Here is a 20,956-nt window from a genome sequence, read left to right as displayed (position 1 = left end):
CTTTGAGAAGTGTTTTTAGTGGATTAAATACACTAACCCCTAAATTAACATACCACTACATCTGATGCACACATTATAAATTCTGGACTGAAAACCTTGTCTGGCCACATGAAGAATACTCTTGAGGTACATATGCCTCCAACCTCAAAAGAGTTGCTCTAAGTTTGTGAGCATCTGCTTCCTTTGTAAAACAATTTAGCTTTCTATTCTGTGGTCTACATTTTTTTTCCCTGTATTTTATACCAACCTGACACAAAAGAAATAAAACTGTTTAGAATACTCATTTCTTGTGTGTGTACCATGTGACAAGCGTAATGAAAATTGTTCAACCCAGTTGTACTTTTTGTACTCCACTGGGATACATCATGTAGGAGATCTACGAGCACACACACACACACACACACACACACACACACACACACACACACACACACACACACACACACACACAGTGGCTGACATTTCAGTTCCAACTGGGTTATTCACAAATCCAACATTTTTGTAAAAGTACAAAAACTATAAAAAATTGTCTGTCTATTACAACACTATAAAGTAAACAATTGAAATAGGATGAATCCTAAGGTCTTCCATGTGATATAAAATACATAATTTCCTGTTTCCAACTCAGATCATTTCATTTTTCTGCAGAATCTCTCTTTATTTGGTGTTGTGAACAATTGTCTTACACATCTTCACAGCCTAATCTCAAACAAGACTCTAGTATAATTTGCAGTGTTCCATTATTTACATCATAGTTCAATTATTTTTGATAACAGTGGGTTTTGTATAGCCACAACCTCGTCATTATTCCATGAAATACACATTTTTGCTATGTTTTTGACAGACTCGGTAGATGGTTGACACAATCTAAGAAACTTAATGCCACGTTAAAACAGCTATGCTTAAAGGATGGAAATATTAATTTAATCAAGACTTGTGAAAACTGCAGATGTCAGCGACTTAATTATGAGGTATAGCCTTGTAAATCTTTTTTGCCAATTAGGGATTCCAATTTAGCAGTGAAAAGTACACAGCATTGTGTGAAATTAAATGGTAACACATTAAGGAAGGAAGAAAGGAATAAAGATTATGCTTCAATGTCCCACCAATGACAACGTCATTAGAGACAGAGCGCAAGTTCAAATAAAAGAAGTACAGGAAAAGAAATTGGTCATGTCCTTTTCCAAGGAACCATGGACAACCATAATGTGGATGGCTTGAGGAAAATTTGAACCACTTTCTTTCCAGATGCAAGCCCAGTGTCTTAACACCTCCACCTCACCTTGTTTGATAACAATACCACTGTATTGTATTGTTGTGTTATCATTCTGTGTGTGTGTGTGTGTGTGTGTGTGTGTGTGTGTGTGTGTGTGCACGCATGCACATGCACATGAGAGAGAGAGAGAGAGAGAGAGAGAGAGAGAGAGAGAGAGAGATCATTTTCCTGAGAAAAAGCTTATCATTATATAAGAAAGAAAGATGTATGGGAGATACTGGATCAAAGAAAAGCCAACCTACCTACACTCTTGGAAAAGCATTCTTACAGAATTCAAAGAATAATGAAGGTTTGAAACAAGGGCTTGTACCCAGTATAACTTCTACTGTTTAACCTTGTATCAACAAAATTCTTAAAATGTGGATGGACAAAATTTATGAATTTACAGTGTGACATTGGTGGCAACTGAGGACCATTTTATTTCTAGATAATAAAAATGGGAAAACATAAAATGAACTGCAGGTCCTAGGCTTAAGCCTGAATTTACTGCAAACAAACACACACCAAAATTTTTCACCTACAAAGCTGAAGTAATTCCATCAGAGGGAGTGACCCTATTGAAAGCAAACCAGACTTTACCTACTGAGGAAATGGCATATCTTATAATAAAAATAATGCTGCAAAGAACAAAATGCACTTATACTGGGAATTACATGGAAGAGTATTAAAGCCACTAAGGAAGAAAGCCCACAGAGAAATAAATGGCCTTGAAACTTAAGTGACCTAATTTTACTGCTTTTCACCTCAAACATTCTTTTCCCCTAATATACAACTCATTTACATGTGAGACAATAGCCAGTGACAGAAGGGCTAATTGTGCCAGACTCTGTTCCATTCAGACCTTTTTCACTGCTGTATCACCTCTACCTTTCTTGCTTGCCTGATCCGATTCCTACAATGAACTATTATTGAGAAATACCTATACTTGGCAAAGTAGTGGTAAGTGCATATCACATTTGACACCAATGTGTACTGTTTACAATAGAGGATCAGTTCAGAGATGATGACTGACTGTATCAGCATAGAATTGCATGCTGTCATAAAGCAGCATCTGTGGGGGCAATGGTTTGTGGACATTCCTGAAATGGACTGACTGGCCAGAGTCTTGACATGACCCAATAATGTAGACATCACTCCAGAACCCTGAATCCAGTATCACTCCCTTCTCTGGATCTGGCTCTCGAGGAATAATGAGCTGCTACTCCAAAGATGTTCAGACAACTCATTGGAAGTGACTCCAACAAAGTTCCAGATGCGATAAAAGCAGATGATGGGCACATCCCATATTAATGACCATTCATAACTGTCCAGATACTTTTTATCAGATACTGTACCGTACATTTCTAGAGAATATGAAATGTAAACTTGTGCAGTCCCTCTTTCTGCTACACCTTCTCTTTTACAATTTAACCCAAGACAACAAAAGCAGGGAAACATCTGGATGGTTCGAATGAACTACGAATGCATGTGCACACTGCACCTACAACATCTGTCTGTCTGACAATGTCATTGAATCATATGCCCAATTAGGATAAATACGATAAGTAATGTGATTACCGTACGCTCTAGTTCATCAGCCTCTTAGTACGAACATGATCCAATACTTCATGTTACTGATCAAGTACCTATCATCACAAAATCACAACATGAGGTCTCATTTATCTGGTACGCATCAATAAAAGAAAAACATTCTCAAGCTACTACTCAATTGCTGCTGTATGCCTATTGAACATGCTACACTGTTCTCTAAGCACAATTAAATCTCCTACTGCTTTTAAGAAAAAGCAGGAGCACTACCTTTTGTCAGTGTTGTAACTTTTCCCTCAAAATATGGCCATATATCAAAATACATGACAATTTCTCTGTCAAACAGTAAAATAAATGTTCACTGCTTCTGCCAATTACAATTCATTATCTTTCCACTTTTCAGTCTATTATATCAGTCTCCTACCCCCCCCCCCCCCCCCCCTCCAATCTCATCTCCACCGTCTATTGCTGCCACATTTGAGCCTAAATTTACATGTTAGCAATTTATTATTATTATTATTAACTATTTCTAAGTGCTGGATACCATATTAGATGTTCATTAGATGTAGAAGAGGTTGCTATGACTAAGCTTTTCAGGACGAATAAATCATTAAAGAAATTTAAAAAAAAAAAAGAAAGAAAAAAAGAAATGCCCATGAACATATGTCCTACTCAGAAATGAATTTTTTCACACCGCAGCAGGGTGTGCGCCTCGATTTGCTGGATTGTACCTGCACGTGAAAGGCAAAGGTCCCACGTTTGAGTCTCAGACTAGTACACAGCTTTAATCTGGCAAGAAGTTTTCTGTCCTACTCTAATTGAGTAGGGTTGAGGGGGAAAATGACTCTTTATGCCTGAGCATACACTCCACTAATCATCTTGCATGTATGAATTGTTTCACATTCTTCTTCAAATACTGGTTTTCTACATTTACCGACGAGGGTTTTGCAAGAATAATGCTAGTATTCTTCTAGAGATGTCCACTCAAGTAGCCTGTTTTGTATTCATATATTCTAACCTATTACAATTCTAGCAGTGTGTGTGTGTGTGTGTGTGTGTGTGTGTGTGTGTGTGTGAGAGTATTTTATATTTCAGTGTCTCTTCTGTCTTCGCAGCTACATGTCTTTGGGGTAAGGAATGCATTTCATATGTTTAAAGCATCAGCAATTGATGGCACACGAAGTAATTTGGCTGGTACCAGGGGCTAGAAACTGGGCAGCTTTGAACTCCTCATTTTCTCACAATGGACCACATTTCATCAATACCTCAAAATACGATGCAAAACGGTGCACTCACAGCCTGTATTAGATCATCGATTTATAGTGGTGAGTATTAGGAAATGTGACACTATAAAGTCTCTAGATAGTGCGCAACAAGAGGTTTTTGATAACAACAGATCCCAAAAACATCACTGAATATATCAAATTTAAATCAGACTCACACCATGTCAGTTTAGACACAACAACAACAAATAAATGATGAAAAGGAGACACACACACACACACACACACACACACACACACACACACACACACACAAAGAACAAAATCTACTCACTTTTCAAGCCATGTCAATTCGAGTAAAATACTCGAGCTTTCAATAGCTATCGTCACCACCATCATAAGCAGTAAAAACCACTCACTGCCTGGCTGGCACGGTTTCTTGGTTACACAGCCACGATTGCAGCCTCTAACACAAATCATAGAGGCCTGTAATGACATAAGTGTGGAAGGTGAGTTGCTGACTCAGCAGTTATGGTCTGCTAGTGGACTGACTATTGTCAGGTGGAGTGAGAGACCAGCAGCACATTTGAAACAGTTGTTGCTGTTTCTTCTAATCTCAGTTGCCTCCTTTATATGCTATGCCCTGATGAAAGTGACATTGCTCTTCGTACGCCAGGTGTGTGTATTGTCCCTTGTGAATGCCGCAGCACCTATACAGGTCAAACTATTCGCACAATAGCAGCGTGTTGTATGAGCAGGAGTGACATATTACACAAAGTGAGCTTGACAAGTTCACCATAGCTGAGCAGTACCTAGAAAATGGACACAAAACACAGTTTGGAAACACTAGAGCCTTGGTTCACACATCAACATGCTGAGATTCTGTTATAAAGAAGGCAAATGAGATTACAATAAACAACAACAATTTTAAGAGAGACCAAGGGTAAACATTTAGTAGCATATGGGGCCATCCACCGGATATCAAAAGAAAGCAAAGATGGATCCTGACACTTGTCAGGAGGTGAAGCAGCAGTTTCGAATGTGGCATTGGCCCTTCGCACCACTTGATGTCACTCAGTCTTCTGGTGGGCCAGATCCGCTAAGCGTTGCCCAACTCGCCTTCTGTGCATGTGTCATTTCAGCCCTCTCTGAGTGGTACCAGAGACTGCAACAGTGCTTATATAAGCAGAAAATTGTACCAGCTCCAGCAGTCAATGAGTTTTCCTCCTGATGGTGATGGCAGAGAGAGTCATCGAAAGCTCGAGTATTTGATCTGAATTGATGCAGCTTCAAAACCGAGAAGATTTTATTCAGACATGTCAGAGCAAAAGATTCTGGACACACACACACACACACACACACACACACACACACACACACACACACACAGATTAATCAGTTTTATTTTTCTTCCAGTTATTCCCATTCCCAATGTTAACTGTATTCACAAGTAAAAGGTACAGGGCTTTCCAATAAGGATAAGCTTCACGTAATGATAATGTTACAAACTCTTATTTAATATTACAAAATGTATTAAAACTGACAGAAAATGCAATACAGTTACATCAGAAAATGAAAACAGAACTGAACAGCCACGAAAACACTGGGGTTAAGCCATAAAGGCAGAAGTGAAGCAATTCGGTGAGGAAAATACATAAACTAGGCAAGACAGATGTTAACAATTTAGTTTTTACCTCCGGAACAACTACTGTCATGGCTACATTTTGCAGTCTGCACTTGGTAATGAACTGTTTACTACCATAACATAAGAAAAATCACGTAAGCAATTAACTATGAGGAAGCTGGTAACATATATGGTACATTAAATATTAATGAAGACAGATCAAGTTCTATCTGATTTATTAATGAAAGCTGATTGTTAATAATTAATTATAAAATGGTAGCATGTAGGAATCTCAGAGATGGAGGCATTGGAAGGAATTAAATGCTGTGTGTGGAGATGTGGGAGGGGGAGATGGAAGGGGGACTGACTAGAGATGAGCCACAGATGGGAAAGCTCGATTTTCTTTACATACAACCAGCAGTATGAGATAAGCCTAACCTGAATGAAAATGAAGATAATTTTCTTTAACTAAGATAAGTCAATTGTCTGACGATTTCACATGTGTATGTCATAAGAATGGAGTCTGCTTTAAAGAGACGCATTACACTACATTTTACATTTATTCTTCATGGCGCCATGTATGTTATCATCAAATGCGCAAAATATGCTAAACATGGAGGGGGGGGGGGAAACTGTTCCCCTTCCCGTAATTTTAATATGCATTACCTTAAACCTGTTGTTGGCACTCCTATTGAGAAAATTGCCAGTAACAAATACCTTTTCCTAACCTTTATTGTTCGTCATGTTTTCAAAACCATGTAATATGTACACTGCTGGCCATTAAAACTGCTATACCAAGAAGAAATGCAGATGATAAACGTGTATTCATTGGACAAATATATTATACTAGAACTGACATGTCATTACATTTTCACTCAACTTGGTTGTATAGATCCTGAGAAATCAGTACCCAGAACAACCACCTCTGGCCGTAATAACGGCCTTGATATGCCTGGGCATTGAGTGAGACAGAGCTTGGATGGCATGTACAGGTACATCTGCCCATGCAGCTTCAACACGATACCACAGTTCATCAAGAGTAGTGACAGGTGTATTGTGACGAGCCAGTTGCTCGGCCACTATTGACCAGATGTTTTCAATTGATGAGAGATCTGGAGAATTTGCTGGCCAGGGCTACAGTCGAACATTTTCTGTATCCAGAAAGACCTGTAAAGGACCTGCAACATGCGGTCGTGCATTATCCTGCTGAAATGTAGGGTTTCGCAGGGATTGAATGAAGGGTGGAGCCACGGGTCGTAACACATCTGAAATGTAATGTCCACTGTTCAAAGTGCCGTCAATGTGAACAAGAGGTGACTGAGACGTGTAACCAATGGCAGCCCATACCATCACGCCGGGTGATACGCCAGTATGGCGATGATGAATTTATGCTTCCAATGTGCGTTCACTGCGATGTCACCAAACACGGATGCGACCATCATGATGCTGTAAACAGAACCTGGATTCATCCGAAAAAATGACGTTTTGCCATTTGTGCACCCAGGTTCGTCCTTGAGTACACCATCGCAGGCGCTTCTGTCTGTGATGCGGTGTCAAGCCGTGGTCTACGAGCTGATAGTCCATGCTGCTGCAAATGTCGTCGAACTTTTCGTGCAGATGGTTGTTGTCTTGGAAACGTCCCCATCTGTTGAATCAGGGATCGAGACGTGGCTGCACGATCCGTTACAGCCATGCGGACAAGATGTCTGTCATCTCGACTGCTAGTGATACGAGGCCGTTGGGATCCAGCACGGCGTTCCGTATTATCCTCCTGAACCCACCGATTCCATATTCTGCCAACAGTCATTGGATCTCTACCACCGCAAGCAGCAATGTCGTGATACAATAAACCGCAGTCGCGATAGGCTACAATCCGACCTTTATAAAAGTCGGAAATGTGATGGTATGCATTTCTCCTCCTTACACGAGGCATCACAACGTTTCACCAGGCAATGCCGGCAACTGCTGTTTGTGTACGAGAAATCGGTTGGAAACTTTCCTCATGTCGGTACATTGTAGGTATCGCCACTGGCGTCAACCTAGTGTGAATGCTCTGAAAAGCTAATGATTTGCATATCACAGCATCTTCTTCCTGACGTTTAAATTTCGCGGCTGTAGCACGTCATCCTTATGGTGTAGAAATTTTAATGGCCAGTAGTGTATGATGACTAGTTTTTGACAACCTACACCTGATAGTGAGCATATGGCCACAGGCGAAATATGAACTACTCATTATGTTGCACCAGAGTTAATCACATTTGAGTGTGTACAGTATTATTCCTAAAAGTAAAGAATACCTGTTAATGTAACTGATGGAAAAACATCCTCTTCACGTTATACATATGCACTCTTTCTCTGGAAACATCAAGAAACCTGTGCAATAGGTTTACAAATACAGAAAACAAAGCCTATGTCAAGAGATGGAGACTAGGGGCATTCAACTGATAAATAGTCACATTATTGTAGACTGTATAATGATTTCATAGCTTGGTGGGTCAACTGAAACAAGGTTCAGTTCACATCCCATTTACAGAATTTATAGTTAGAAAAACATAAAATATAAAAAATTTAAATTTTACATTATTTAGTAAGTGTTTCCAGCCTTCAAGTGGGACACAGCACATGACTTTATTTACCACTTAATATTTCATCCAATCTCAATTCTGTAAGGACAGAAAGTATATCAGGTAAGTAATAAATCTGTCATTTTCTGTCACTTGATGTTACAAGGGTTCTTGGCTCAGGCTCAAGCCAGTTATCCTACATGGTCTGTTCTCTCCTCAAACATTCCCAATGAGGCTGGGGGCTAGTGTAGGAGGAGGCCAATTGAGAACAGACCTCATTTTGTTCTGCAACCAAGTCCAACAAACAGAGGCTGTATGCAATGTGTTGAGCTTGGGCGTGCGTGTGCGTGTGTGCGCATTCTACTTTAGGAGGAGATCTTTTTACTGAAAGCTCAAATGTACCGCATTCTTTTTGTTGAGCTTGTCTGCGATTCAGTGTCTCCTGTACATGATGAGTAGTAATCTTTTTCATATCACTGTTGTTATTCCATCCAGGATTTTCCTTTGTTTGGTTCCTATACTATCACAGACATGTGTACTGGGACTGATCCCACAGGAGACAAATTGATCCTTCAGGATATAGTTGTCACACTGATGGAATCATAATATTATTCAGAATTTGGCTGCACAGCACAGCATCTATCATATAAGCATTCCCAGTCCAAAGTTTATGTTCTGCCTGTCACAACTGGTATTGTCATTGGAAGATGCTAACCAGTAGAGCTAATGTTCACTGTAGAGTTCTCCTTGATGGCTGGACATTCATTTTATAATTTGGGCTCTGGAACCTGGTACCAAACCAAATCCACTGACATGGGAAACAACATAGCACAATTCAACTACACCACATTAAGAAAAGGATTTTTGTGCAAAAGTCAAGGTACACTTCCCGAGTGACTACTATATTTTCCAGTATCTCTATACTGCTTCAGCAATCACTGTGCAGTGTATTCACGAATGCCACATCACTGTCCTGACCTCCCACCTTGTTGACACTGAAAGTGAGATGGTGCACACATCTTTTCTTGAATTGTGCATTGTCACTGGCTATTACAGAACTATGGTGTGCTTGCAGAAGTAACCTGCCTTGCTATACTGTTAGTCTACACATCAGAATACTGCCAATACATGAAGGGCAAGGCCTCATGCGACACAGTGCTTTCTAAGAAAATTATTTCAGACGACAATCTATTTTGGGCAATGTGAGCCTACAAGGAAGCTAAGCAGCACAACCCCTCTAAATGATTTCATGTAGACCTACAAGTGGAAACAAAATATAACTGAAATTTGTCGATTCTCATAACAGTTATTCCAATTGCAACCGATTCATATGGTACTTTCTTACAAATATATTATTATTTTGTTACCCAAACATGTTTCTGCACCTCTATTCCATAATCACTGGGTTTTATTTACTGAAAGAGTGAACATATTTTACATTACAACTGATCTGAAAAATGAGTTAGAGACAATTTTTATTAAACTATATGCTGAGAGTTGTCTTCTGAATTTTCATTAAGGTGTGCCTGTATTTGCTATAGAGCTTGCTAGGGAATGCCTGGCTGGGCAATGAAATATTCATTTTTTGGATTTGCAGCTCCTTTTATATTTTCGTGTTTGCAGTTAATATTATTGCATATAGGTTGACCTTTTATGCAAAACACTCATTTTCCTTGTTCCCAACATATTTCAGCATCTTTGTGCCATCAGCAGTAGTTTTTCTTTATTGAAAAAAGTGGATATATTTTAGGTCATAACTGATCTAACAAAATGAGACAACCCTCAACAAGCAGTTTAATAAAAATTGTCCAACTCATAATGTAATTCCAGACTATACAAAAGACTCTGTGAATTGCATGTAATCTGCACCAAGGAAAATGAAAAGAATAAAATTCACCTTTACATCATTTGGTTTGCAGATGACAAGCTATCAGGCAGAACACCATACAGATGGTCCTGTAAAACCATATAATGTAAAAAGGTAGAAGCAAAAATGAACAAAAACTGTCTTTAGACCTCATTTTGTTAGGTCAGTTAAAACTTTTTTCAATAAACAAAATGACGCTGCAGAGGTGCAGAAACATGTTTGAGCAACAAGAAAAAATTGAGTTTTGCATAAAAGGAGGAACCTATATCCAATAGTTTTAACACAAGTACAGAAAAAAATACAAACAATTCAAATCCAAAAGATGAATTGTTTTTGCTGTTTTTCATTGTGGCTTGCCTGGACACCGTTAAACATTCTTGTATTCTGCACTGAGCTTTATCCTCTCCTGTACCCAAAATTTTGTAATTTCCTTTGAATGCATCTGTTGGTAATCCTTTGTTCCCTGGGTACTGCATCTTGTTTATGGTTTCTTGTTTTCATTTAATATATTTGTCACTATCTTTCAGAAGAAGATATTCTCTGTTGGACCCACCTTTCAGGTTGATTGCTAATGTGCGAGTCTGCTTTGGTGCTTGTAAACCAGGACATCGTGATTTTAAGTTTTTGTTATTATTATTATTAAAAAACTACATGAAAATACCATGATGAGTTCTGAGATTGTGAGTAATTATTCTTTCTAGATTCTCCAGAGGGCGGAAGTGCTGTATCATAATCCACACTGGAGGGCTAATGGTAGAAGATGCTACAACTAAATTTCCAAGTTATTACCAGTTCACCATCCCTGTCACTATAAATGACCCTCTTCTATCCAATAAAGTCTTAAATCTTAACAACAGTTAAAGAAAACTTGATTGCCACAGTAAGTCAAACAATAATTTGAGAATCAAAATGACTGTCCTCAGAACTGTAAGTACGAAAATCTGTATACTGTATGCTGCAGCAGTTCAAGGAGGAATTTCTCCATCACTTAAAGTGGTCTGTTGCACCGTGTACTAGTGGTGTAGAGGTATGCAATACAGTGTTAGAGGTCTGTTGCTTTGTAACTTTTTTTAGATTTAATTTTATCTGGAAACTGAAAGTACATACGTACAAGGCAAAAATCTTAAGAAAATTCAATCTGACATGCCAAAAACAGCAGTTCTGGTGAAAAATATTTTCTCTGTGGAGCTCTTGATGGTTCTCCTCTGAACATCTCTTACTCCAGAGAATTTCCCCTCCACAAATTGGGTGTCAGCTGCTACCCATTATTGACATTGCCTACTGTCTACAATGTCTGCAACTGCTCATCATTTTGGCAAGCAGAAATGGCTGTATTAATGTTGTATGATTTCCTCTGTGCAGAATGTCTATGATGAATATATTCAACAAGATCTTATTAGAAACTGCCTATTTTTCCATACTTATTTTTTCTACTCTTCATTTTCTTCTGCTACATGATACAAATGGCGTAAAAACTGGCCACTACGCTTCCTTATCTTTCATTTTTCCTTGCCTCTTTACTTCTGCCATATTGGTATGAACACATTTTTAATTATTTCTTCAACATTTACTATCATTACATGAATAGTCTGTCAATAACAGCATATTTTTGTAAAAGCATCTCTAAAACAAGAAACCACATCTCAGTCATTTATATTCCTTAACTATCCACAAGCTATATTTCATTCAAGCAGAGCCAGTCCAAGAACATTTTATCAAACAAGTGACTATCATTTGCCATCTGCTCTCCCCCAATCCCCTCACCTCCTGCTCCTCCACCTCCCCCTCAGCCTCCTTTTCCCCTGTACACCTTCACCCGTGTCAGTTTTTGCTACTAACTGCAATAGACACTGGAAACAATCTTGCACTTAGGCACCACTGGCACACCTCTCAGCTTGGTGCCTCAAGCAGCTGCTACTAATTGTGATACGTTGTGTGTAGAAATCTTACAGTAGTGGCACCTCTAGTGACCCTCTTAACTCTGCACCCCAAGTGGCAGCTTGTGTCAACAAACTGCGGTCATATTCCTTAGCACTGAAGTTAGACCTTGAACACTTAGAGACTACCGGTGTTTGACCAACAGCAAGAGATGATGTACTACGCTTAATGGCGTGTCATCCACCCTGATACCACCCACTCCGACCAGAGGGCCCTCCTCACGGGCGCTATCCAGTCGCAGCAAAGGCCACCTGGCAGGATGGCCATTTCCGGGAGTCCCAATGCCCCTGGGTGACGGGCATCTACTTATTGGCATATGTGGGGAGTTAACGGTGTAGGCGTCAGCAGAGCGATCCCTGTGTGGTCAGGGCTACAACCAACAGGGTACATGGTGGCCCCACCACAATAGACTGGCTACTGAGCTGGATATCAAGGACAAACGAGCTATGGAGTCCAGAGAACAATACATCACAGAGGATGGAGGAAAATGCATCGAGGAGGGTGACGTCACCCAACAGCTAAAGAATGAGTGGACGTGCAGATCCATGTCGACGAAGGATGCGAGAGGTCTCGGTGCTGGATGGACACTATGCACCATGTAAGGCGCCCTTCCCCAATTGGCTCGCTCTTCAGGAAAATTTGGAAAAACTGAGGTCAAACCCTACAGGGGACCATCATCATATAAAGCCCGAAATGTGTAGGACTCCATTTAGTTGGCTCCTATGACACGCAAGAATACCTCGAGTGTATTCTAACCCCCACACCTGCAGGGAGGGAAAGAGGGTGGGGGGCACATATGATGTAACATCTGATGAAGAGAAACTGTGAAATTAAGAGCAAAGGGATTATGGGAAATTTTATGAGAATTACATTAGGGCAATCTCCAAGTCATCTCAAAAAGATGCAAGTAATTTAAGTGATGATGAAAGTTTACACACTTTTTGTTTCAAATTTCACAGAAACAATTTTAATCTGAACCGATGATTCAATAGGATATAAAAACTCTATGTTGTTTAACTAATTTAAGTAGATAAACTTTGAAAAAGTATTTTTAGTTTTTGCTTCTAGCTAACAAATGCAGTAAGGCAAATTACATTATTATGTCAACTATTTAAATGCTGGGATTACTACTGCACTTCGAGTTTGCTATTTAGATGATGCTACAAATCACAAAAATTTTACTTTTCAAATCTGGAACATACCTAATAGAAAGCCTTCTCATTTATGTAACCTATGTTGACACACATGCTTAATTACCTGTTCCAGTTTGCCTTTGATGGATGGCACAAAGGGACTCTGCTCAAATAATCAATGAATGAACTATGTCCCGTGTTTATGGTCTTTGGTAATGTTGCTTTTTTAAACCCCTACTGCATTAATTCCTCAAAGTATATGAATTAATTTAAATGCTTTAAATCTGAAAGACCAAAGATGTATCACATTTTCTGCCCTTGTAATGCCTATGTTGGGGCTGCTAACAGGAGAAAGAAGAAGGGCAATTCAGTAAGTACCTCACACATGGCGCAGTCACATTAATGTGACCACCACCTATGTTTTACATCAACATGAAATAACACATCACATGGCAGCATTAGCAGAGGAGGGTACATAAGGCAGAACACAGTTCAGTCAGTGTCGTAAAGCAGAAACAGAGTCATTTATCTGAAATTCAAAATGGCGTGATCATAGGCTTTCGGGCCAAGAGTGGAAGCTTTTCTGAAACAGCTAAGTTCATATACTGTTTGGGTGCCACCATGGTTAAAGTACACCATGAATGGCGAAACGTGCTATCCAAAACCGGCATCAAGGCAACTTTCATGCACCACAGGCCATAGATGACAGGAGTGAATGATGGCTGCAGAGATGTGTATGGGCGAAGAAATGTGCAACTGTAAAGCAACCAACTGCCCAGATGCACCAATGGGCTACCCAACAGTGTCTCCTCAACAACTGTTGAGGAAACATTGCTGCATATGGAACACCGCAGGAGGTGCCTGTTTCATGCAGCCATGCTGACTGCTGTTCAAACTAGAAATCCACTGAGTGGTGTCAGGTGGCCTTTTCAGATGAAATGGATTTTATGTTCCACTGGATAGAGGTCTGTTGGCATGTATGGTGTGAAGCAACTGAAAGAAAACTTTCTCAGGAGAATTTTAGCACTGTACCAGTGTGAATTACAATACATCCCTGACAAAGTTGCAATAATTCAGTTCCTGTACCTGGCACACCCATATTGATTCGCAATTTCAGAATCGGGAAACATTTTGCGAAGCAAAGGCCCAGCATGGTCGGCACAGTTTATAGTCAAGTTATGCTCTACAATAAATGAAGTAAATAAAGCCTCAGCATTTGTCACAGAATCTACATTTTGGGGTTTACACGAGAAGTTAATTTCTGGTTCCGTTCTACACAATGAACACACTCCTTGTGTTGTATAGTTTGCACACGTTTAACGCATTTCGTGCCATGAGCCACTGAAAAGTCACATCTACATACACTACAAAATGCGTAAGTTTGTCCCTTCCTCAATTCACTTAAACATGGAAACTCTTCCTTACATACATTTCTGAACACTGCATCATATTTCTTCATCATCCTGCACAAAAAATAATCAACACCTCCATGATACACAGCCAACAACTACTATAGAGTACAAAAATCACGCAGCAGAACTGAGAACACAATGGTCCCATGTTCTAGACAATGGTCATGTAGCAATGATGCCAACCCTGGTGCACTGTTTCTCCCTATATTGCACTTCAAGTTCCCCTAAATAATTTGTCACACTGTCGGGTAAGCGAATGGAGGGGTGAGGCGGTAAAAGGGAGTCAACAATGATATTTTCGAGTGGAGGGGCAAGGAGGGGAGGGTAGTAACCCTAAATATTCCCCCCCCCCCCCCCCCCCCCGAAACATTTATCCCTCTAATTTTCCCCAGGCAACTTAATTCCCCCTAAATTTAGGAGAAAATTCCCCAACTTAGCAACACTTCCTTGTAAAAAGAACAACACTAATCACTTCGCTTGGAACGACTATTGACTACTCCTTGTTCACAATAACTTTTCGATTGCACTGATGCTACCGTAAGTGGAGGAAATTAGCACTGGGTGAAAGATATTCATTTGTCTCCGAACGCTGCCAACGATAAGTTCCTTACTTCCTTGTAGGTACGAAGTGTGAGTTACGCCTACTGCCGCTCCCGACAGCCACTGCACGAATCTTCCAAGTTAACGTAGACAAGTAGCATCCATACACTGTCATCCACCAATATATCAAAGGGGCAGGATTTTCAGATGGTAAGGAAAGTATTGAAACTGCTCTGAAAATTGGGAGTTCGGTCTTCATGGTTGGGAGATCAGGAGGAAGAAGGAAAAATCGTGAGTCTCCTGCTTAAATCAGGGGAGTTGGCATGTCTGCCTTTGGGATGACATCCAGCCCAGAAGCACTTTGTTTTCTACTCGCACAATGACATCTACCAGCAGAACAATGCAATGTGTCGCACAGCTCTCAGTGTACGTGCGTGGTTTGAAGAGCACCAGAATGAGTTTACCATAATCCCCTGGCCACCAAACTCCCCGGATTTAAACACAATTGACAATCTGTGGGATCATCTCAATCTTTCTATTTCTTTGTCAACTTTCTACAGTTTTACTTGCTTTCTTTCTTCTCTTCCTCCAAACAGATACAGTGAAAACACCAATACTTTTCCAGGCACCATTTCAGTCAATAATTTACCATTCGTTCTCTCTTCACAAGTCTTATCACGCTTCAGTGCAGGTCCAAAACACTGTATGTGTTTACTTCCATGCGGCAATTTTTTTATGTATAGTTAACATCAAATATAAAATCTGTCATAGTAAAAACAACGCTCATTGTTTAACACTTCTTACTGAAAATACTAATACATTATTTAATAATATCAAAGACAGATTACACATTAAACAGTGAACATTAGGGTAACTATGATTTTAATTGCATATCTTGAAGTTTCCCTGGCAAATTGAATATTCCATCATCTTTGAGGCATGCATCTGGAATATTATTAACCTCTATTAACAATATCCTTGATGCACACAAGAAAGATGATGAAATATATAAATGTATCAGAGTTTTGTCTTTTCTGTCGCACATGTGCAAGAGAACATTAAAACACTCAGTTACATTAATGCAATAGAGTGTGACGGCTCTGTGACGTATGTTTCAGTGGGGATGTTGAAACTGCATTTGAAACCCTATGGGTATCAAGAATTTACGAGTAGGTACAGTAATGAACAAGGCATGCTGCAACACAACGTGTGATAAGATGAGAATTTGGGTTAGAAGTAAACCATGACCAGATGGCCAAGATGGTTAATGCATGTGTTCTAGAGAAGCAGCACAGATTTTCAGCTTTCACCATTGCAATTCTGCAATGCCCTGTGTGGCTGCAAGTTATGATTTTCCACCTATCCAATTCCCTTTCTTCCTCCTTCCTCTGTTTCAGAAAATGACTGAATATGATTTTCATTAAAATTAAAATTTAGTCTTTTCATACATATTTAGTCACAAAACACAGTTCCTGATTGTGTTTCATGTGTCAAACAAAATCATTATGTTCTCTTACTGTTCATCAACTATACATGCAAACCTCTGGAGATTAGCTGTTTGATGAGCTCTTCTTCTGGCCAGTTTATTATTTCATAGGATTCTGACACTTTACTGCTTACAAATCACTACTAAATCAAGAAATTTAAAGACAATGTCAAAACAAAGTTGTACATGAAACTTTCTGAACCTTACATATCATCAGATTCGAACTACTTCATCTGAACTTTGTATTTTTCGACACATGCTCACTTGTTAGTGTAAACATACTTTTTTAAAAGCCTTGAAAATTTGGGGGAAGGAAAAACTGAGAAGTTAAGTGTGAGATTCAATACAGCCACATCTAAATTTATATTTTAATTAAGTTAACTGACAACACAAATAACAGAGACGTTTGAATCTCAATTACTAATGTAATCACTGTTACAGTGTGAGATCATCATGCAAGTTATGTTACTGAACAAAAACTCATGCAGTATTAGAACAAAACTAAAAAGAAAGAAATAATACAAAATAATAACCATGGGCTGGTGTTGATCTCAGATGAGATGCCCTCTGAATGGAGCTGTGCAAGAACCATGAAGGTGCTGTCAACCAGCGGGGACCTTCAACATGGTAGATACAATACATTAACAGAATGGGATGGAAGCCAAGTCTAAGAAAAATCAATAGGCCACAAACCTAAGTGAAGCTAATAAATAAATCTGACAGTAATTAACAGCCCATGTTCCAAAGCAGATAGGCACAGATGTACGAGGTGTATTCAAAAAGTATTGGGAATTCTGTAATTTTGCACGTTTTATTAGTACAATTCAGGTGATGTTTCTTTGTTGTGTTGGTAAACATGCCTGAAACGTATCTGTGGCAAGTATTGATTTGTTTCAAAAACAGATCGAGAATTTGCATTAAATTTTGCTAGAAAAATGGGATAAAATGTAACAAAGTTTTAGAAATGTTGACTATTGCTATTTTTGAGACCACTATGAGTAAAACAGGGGTTTACAAATGGTATAAGTTTTTTCAAAATGACTGTGAAGAAATTGAAGATGATGAAAGTTCTGGATCAACTAACAATGACAATATGGAAAAAGTGAAAGAAATGGTGGAAATACAGAGAAGTTGCTGATGATGCTGGCACATTAACTGGCTCAGACCATGATACATTTTCAGATGTTTTGGGTATGAAACATGTGACAGCAAAATTTGTGCCAACGGTGTCAAATTTCAAACAAAAACAGTGGCGAATGGGAGCTGCTCATGAATTGTTAAATGAAGTCAACAACGACGCAGAACTGCTAGAGTATGTCACAACAGGTAACGAAACATGGGTGTACGGATATGAACTGAAACTAAGGCTCAATTATCCCAGTGGAGGCAATCTGGATGACCAGGACAAAAAAAAGCTAGACAAGTGCAGTCATGTCACAGTTTTGCTCATATTTTCTTCGGTTTTTCATGGCATAGTGCATCATGAGTTCCTGCCAAAGATCAAACGAGCAATAAAGAGTATGACCTACTATAGTTCAATTCTTTTATCTTGGCGGTTCACGCATGCCCGGCCAGACGCGGGAGATTGCTGTGTTACCAGTTTTATGCGCCAAGAGAAGCAGCGCCATAGTATAGTTCGCAAACTTACGTCTACAGAAATGTGCTCCCCGCATTCCGCGATGTGCGCGATTTTGTCATCATTACACTGCTCGCCTGAGCAGACACATGGTGTTTCGACTGCTTTGACACACTTTAACATTCGATTTCACAAAAACTATTTGGCCCAAAAATTTGATTTTTACACATCCTCTTGACTGATACCTCCCCCCCATAAATGACTTAATTTTGTTTCGAAGTTCAATGCAGGTATTGTGTGGTGTTAGATGTAGTAAACCATTGCACGAAATTTTGAAGAGTTTGCAGAGGCGAAAGTCCATAGCGTAAAGTTGCCACTATAAATTTCAAAAAATTACATTCAAACGAATAAAACTAATAAAGTAAGACACTTCGATATTGTTTTTAAATAAAGAAAATATTAAGCACTGAATAAGGTTTGAACACGGAACCCTTTCGCATAGCAGCCATACGCTTTAACCATTGTGTTAACAAAGCTCATCATTCAATATGTCTCCCGGAGGACTTCAAAATATCACGCAAAATACCGACAAACATTGTTGGTATGACTATGAATTACTCGTGCTTCGTCAAAGTACAATACGAAATAAACAATTACCGCTGTTCTTTATTGCGAAAAAGCGGTTAGTGAGAATGATACAAACACCTTTCCTTGCTATCGCCTGAATTAGGAGGCTTATTGCTTGTTTAATTAATAGAATATGAAGCAATTGGAATGAAGAATGCTTTTTCCAAACTTTCTATAAAAGAAAGTCTGCTTTAAAAACATTGCTTTTGTTCAATCACTTCATTTATGACTGAACATTTCTACAACTGAAGACACTTGTCCGTGCTCTGCACTGCAGTCTAGCTCCGGCAACGTCGTTCTCTGTTCATTGGCTGACTGTGTTTTGTGATGTCAGATGCGCAGAACGAACCTAAACTCGGCCGCCGTCATAAATGACATGCACTTTAGTTCAAAACAAAAGGGAGGGGGGGCACCTGTATTTGTGGTTGAAACAATTCATGGCTTATGCATCACAATAAGGCACCTACTTACATTTCATTGCTTGTTTATGAATTTTTAGTGAAAAACAAGATTGTAATATGCCCAGCCTCCATATTTGCCACAATAACTTTTCTCTACTTCCAAAAATAAAAAGAATCTTTAAGGACTGTCGTTTTACAAGGTCACGTGAGATTAAAAGTGTACTGCTGAAAGAGCTAAGTGCTGTCCCAAAGATCGAGTTCCAGAAGTGTTTCAGGTATGGGAAGAAGTGCTAAAATATGTGGCTAATATCTATTTGGGACTACCTTGAAAGTGATAACATTAATGTACACAAATAAATAAAATTATCTCCAAAAAACGAAAATTCCTCATACTTTTTGACCACACCTCATTCATCCACAAATGATAAAAATGCTTAAAAAAATATACATGTTAAGAAGGTAACATTTTTTATCTTATGTGAAAAAGATAATAGAGAAACAAGAAACATTCAAGATGTCCATATAGCTCCTTGAGAGAGTGAAAAAAAGTTCTGTGCATTATTCTATGACTATATACATTCACTGCATTACAGCAATGTAATCTAAACAAACTATTATCATCGCGTCTCAGGCTCATATCAAAATTCACACAATTGTCTTCACAGTAGGAACAGAGCTGCTATTAAATTCTCAATGTCCTGTTCTTATAACAACTTCTAGTAAGTGATCTATGAAGTAGTCCATAAAGGCAGCTTTAATGGTTCACAATGTAATTATTTTTGCATAAAATATATACAAATAATAATCATCATTGAAAAATAAGTATAACCAAACAACATTAAAAGGCAGCTTCAGCAGAAAAGGTATAAAAGGTACAAAGAACTATTTCAAAAATAAACATCTCACCCAGGTTTTAACAGTAAGCAAGTTCAGGAGAACCTGCTGCAGGCATTTCATGAACAAACAATATTTACAAAGCATATAAGGAACTGATAGTGATTCACTTAAAGAAAAGGAAGAATAGGAATAAATTTTAATTGATGCTTTAAGTGATACAGTGGTAGCAAGAAACAAAGGGGTCCGGTAGGTGTTATGGACTAATTCAGATCTGATAAAAGCTAAAAATGACAAATCAGCTGGTGGGGTTATGTTGTTAACAATGTTTCTGAAATAGCATGGATAGCAGAAACAGTATTTTAAGCAACACTGGTTGAGTTTAGTGGGAAAAAAGTGATTGCATCGAAGTTTTGCAGTTCTGTTAGTTCAATAGCACTAGTACTGTCTTAGTACAGGAAGTAAGCATTTTCTCTCAACCTGGAAAACTGCTGACTACATCAATAAATAAGATGTGAGCAGACCAACAGTTTAACTTGTGTATTCAAACCATGGTGCCATTTAGCTGTTCATATGTTTTGGGAGATGTGAAAGTTATAACTTCCAATCAAGTTGCAGAACTCACATCTTCAAGTCAAGGTGTGTAAGAAAAATATCACTGAGCAGTAAAATTAATAAGAAGGCTGCATCTGAGAAAAACAGGGGGAAAATGATAATCTTCAGTAAATGGATATAACCAGACATTTTAATATCACCAACTGAATATTTGCAACTACTACTCAGCTCCAAAAACATGTTGCTAGTTCAACAGATAAATATTAATCACTTAAACAGTTCATCCATGATTCAACATCAGTTTACTGATTACTTTCCATTTAAAACTTTCCATAAAAACAACAAACGCAATGAGAGATTTTTTTGGACTTTA

General features: G+C 38.8%; 1 protein-coding gene across 4 annotated transcripts in view; it reads right to left on the bottom strand.

Moving 5' to 3' along the window:
* Positions 1-20,956, bottom strand: part of LOC126457404 ((E3-independent) E2 ubiquitin-conjugating enzyme UBE2O) — a 221,671-nt gene that overhangs the window by 117,018 nt on the left and 83,697 nt on the right. For 2 of the 4 annotated variants that reach the window (XM_050093669.1, XM_050093670.1), the window contains exon 6: positions 17,124-17,207. The exons of the other annotated variants lie outside the window; for them this stretch is intronic. In XM_050093669.1, coding sequence (XP_049949626.1) covers positions 17,124-17,207 — 84 coding nt within the window. The remainder of the gene's footprint in view (positions 1-17,123; positions 17,208-20,956) is intronic. 4 annotated transcript variants of the gene reach the window in all.

This window comes from Schistocerca serialis, chromosome 2 (assembly GCF_023864345.2).
Source record: "Schistocerca serialis cubense isolate TAMUIC-IGC-003099 chromosome 2, iqSchSeri2.2, whole genome shotgun sequence".
NCBI classification, from domain to species: domain Eukaryota; kingdom Metazoa; phylum Arthropoda; class Insecta; order Orthoptera; family Acrididae; genus Schistocerca; species Schistocerca serialis.
Note: the sequence above shows the minus strand (reverse complement) of the source record. Positions and strands in the feature narration are given on the sequence as shown.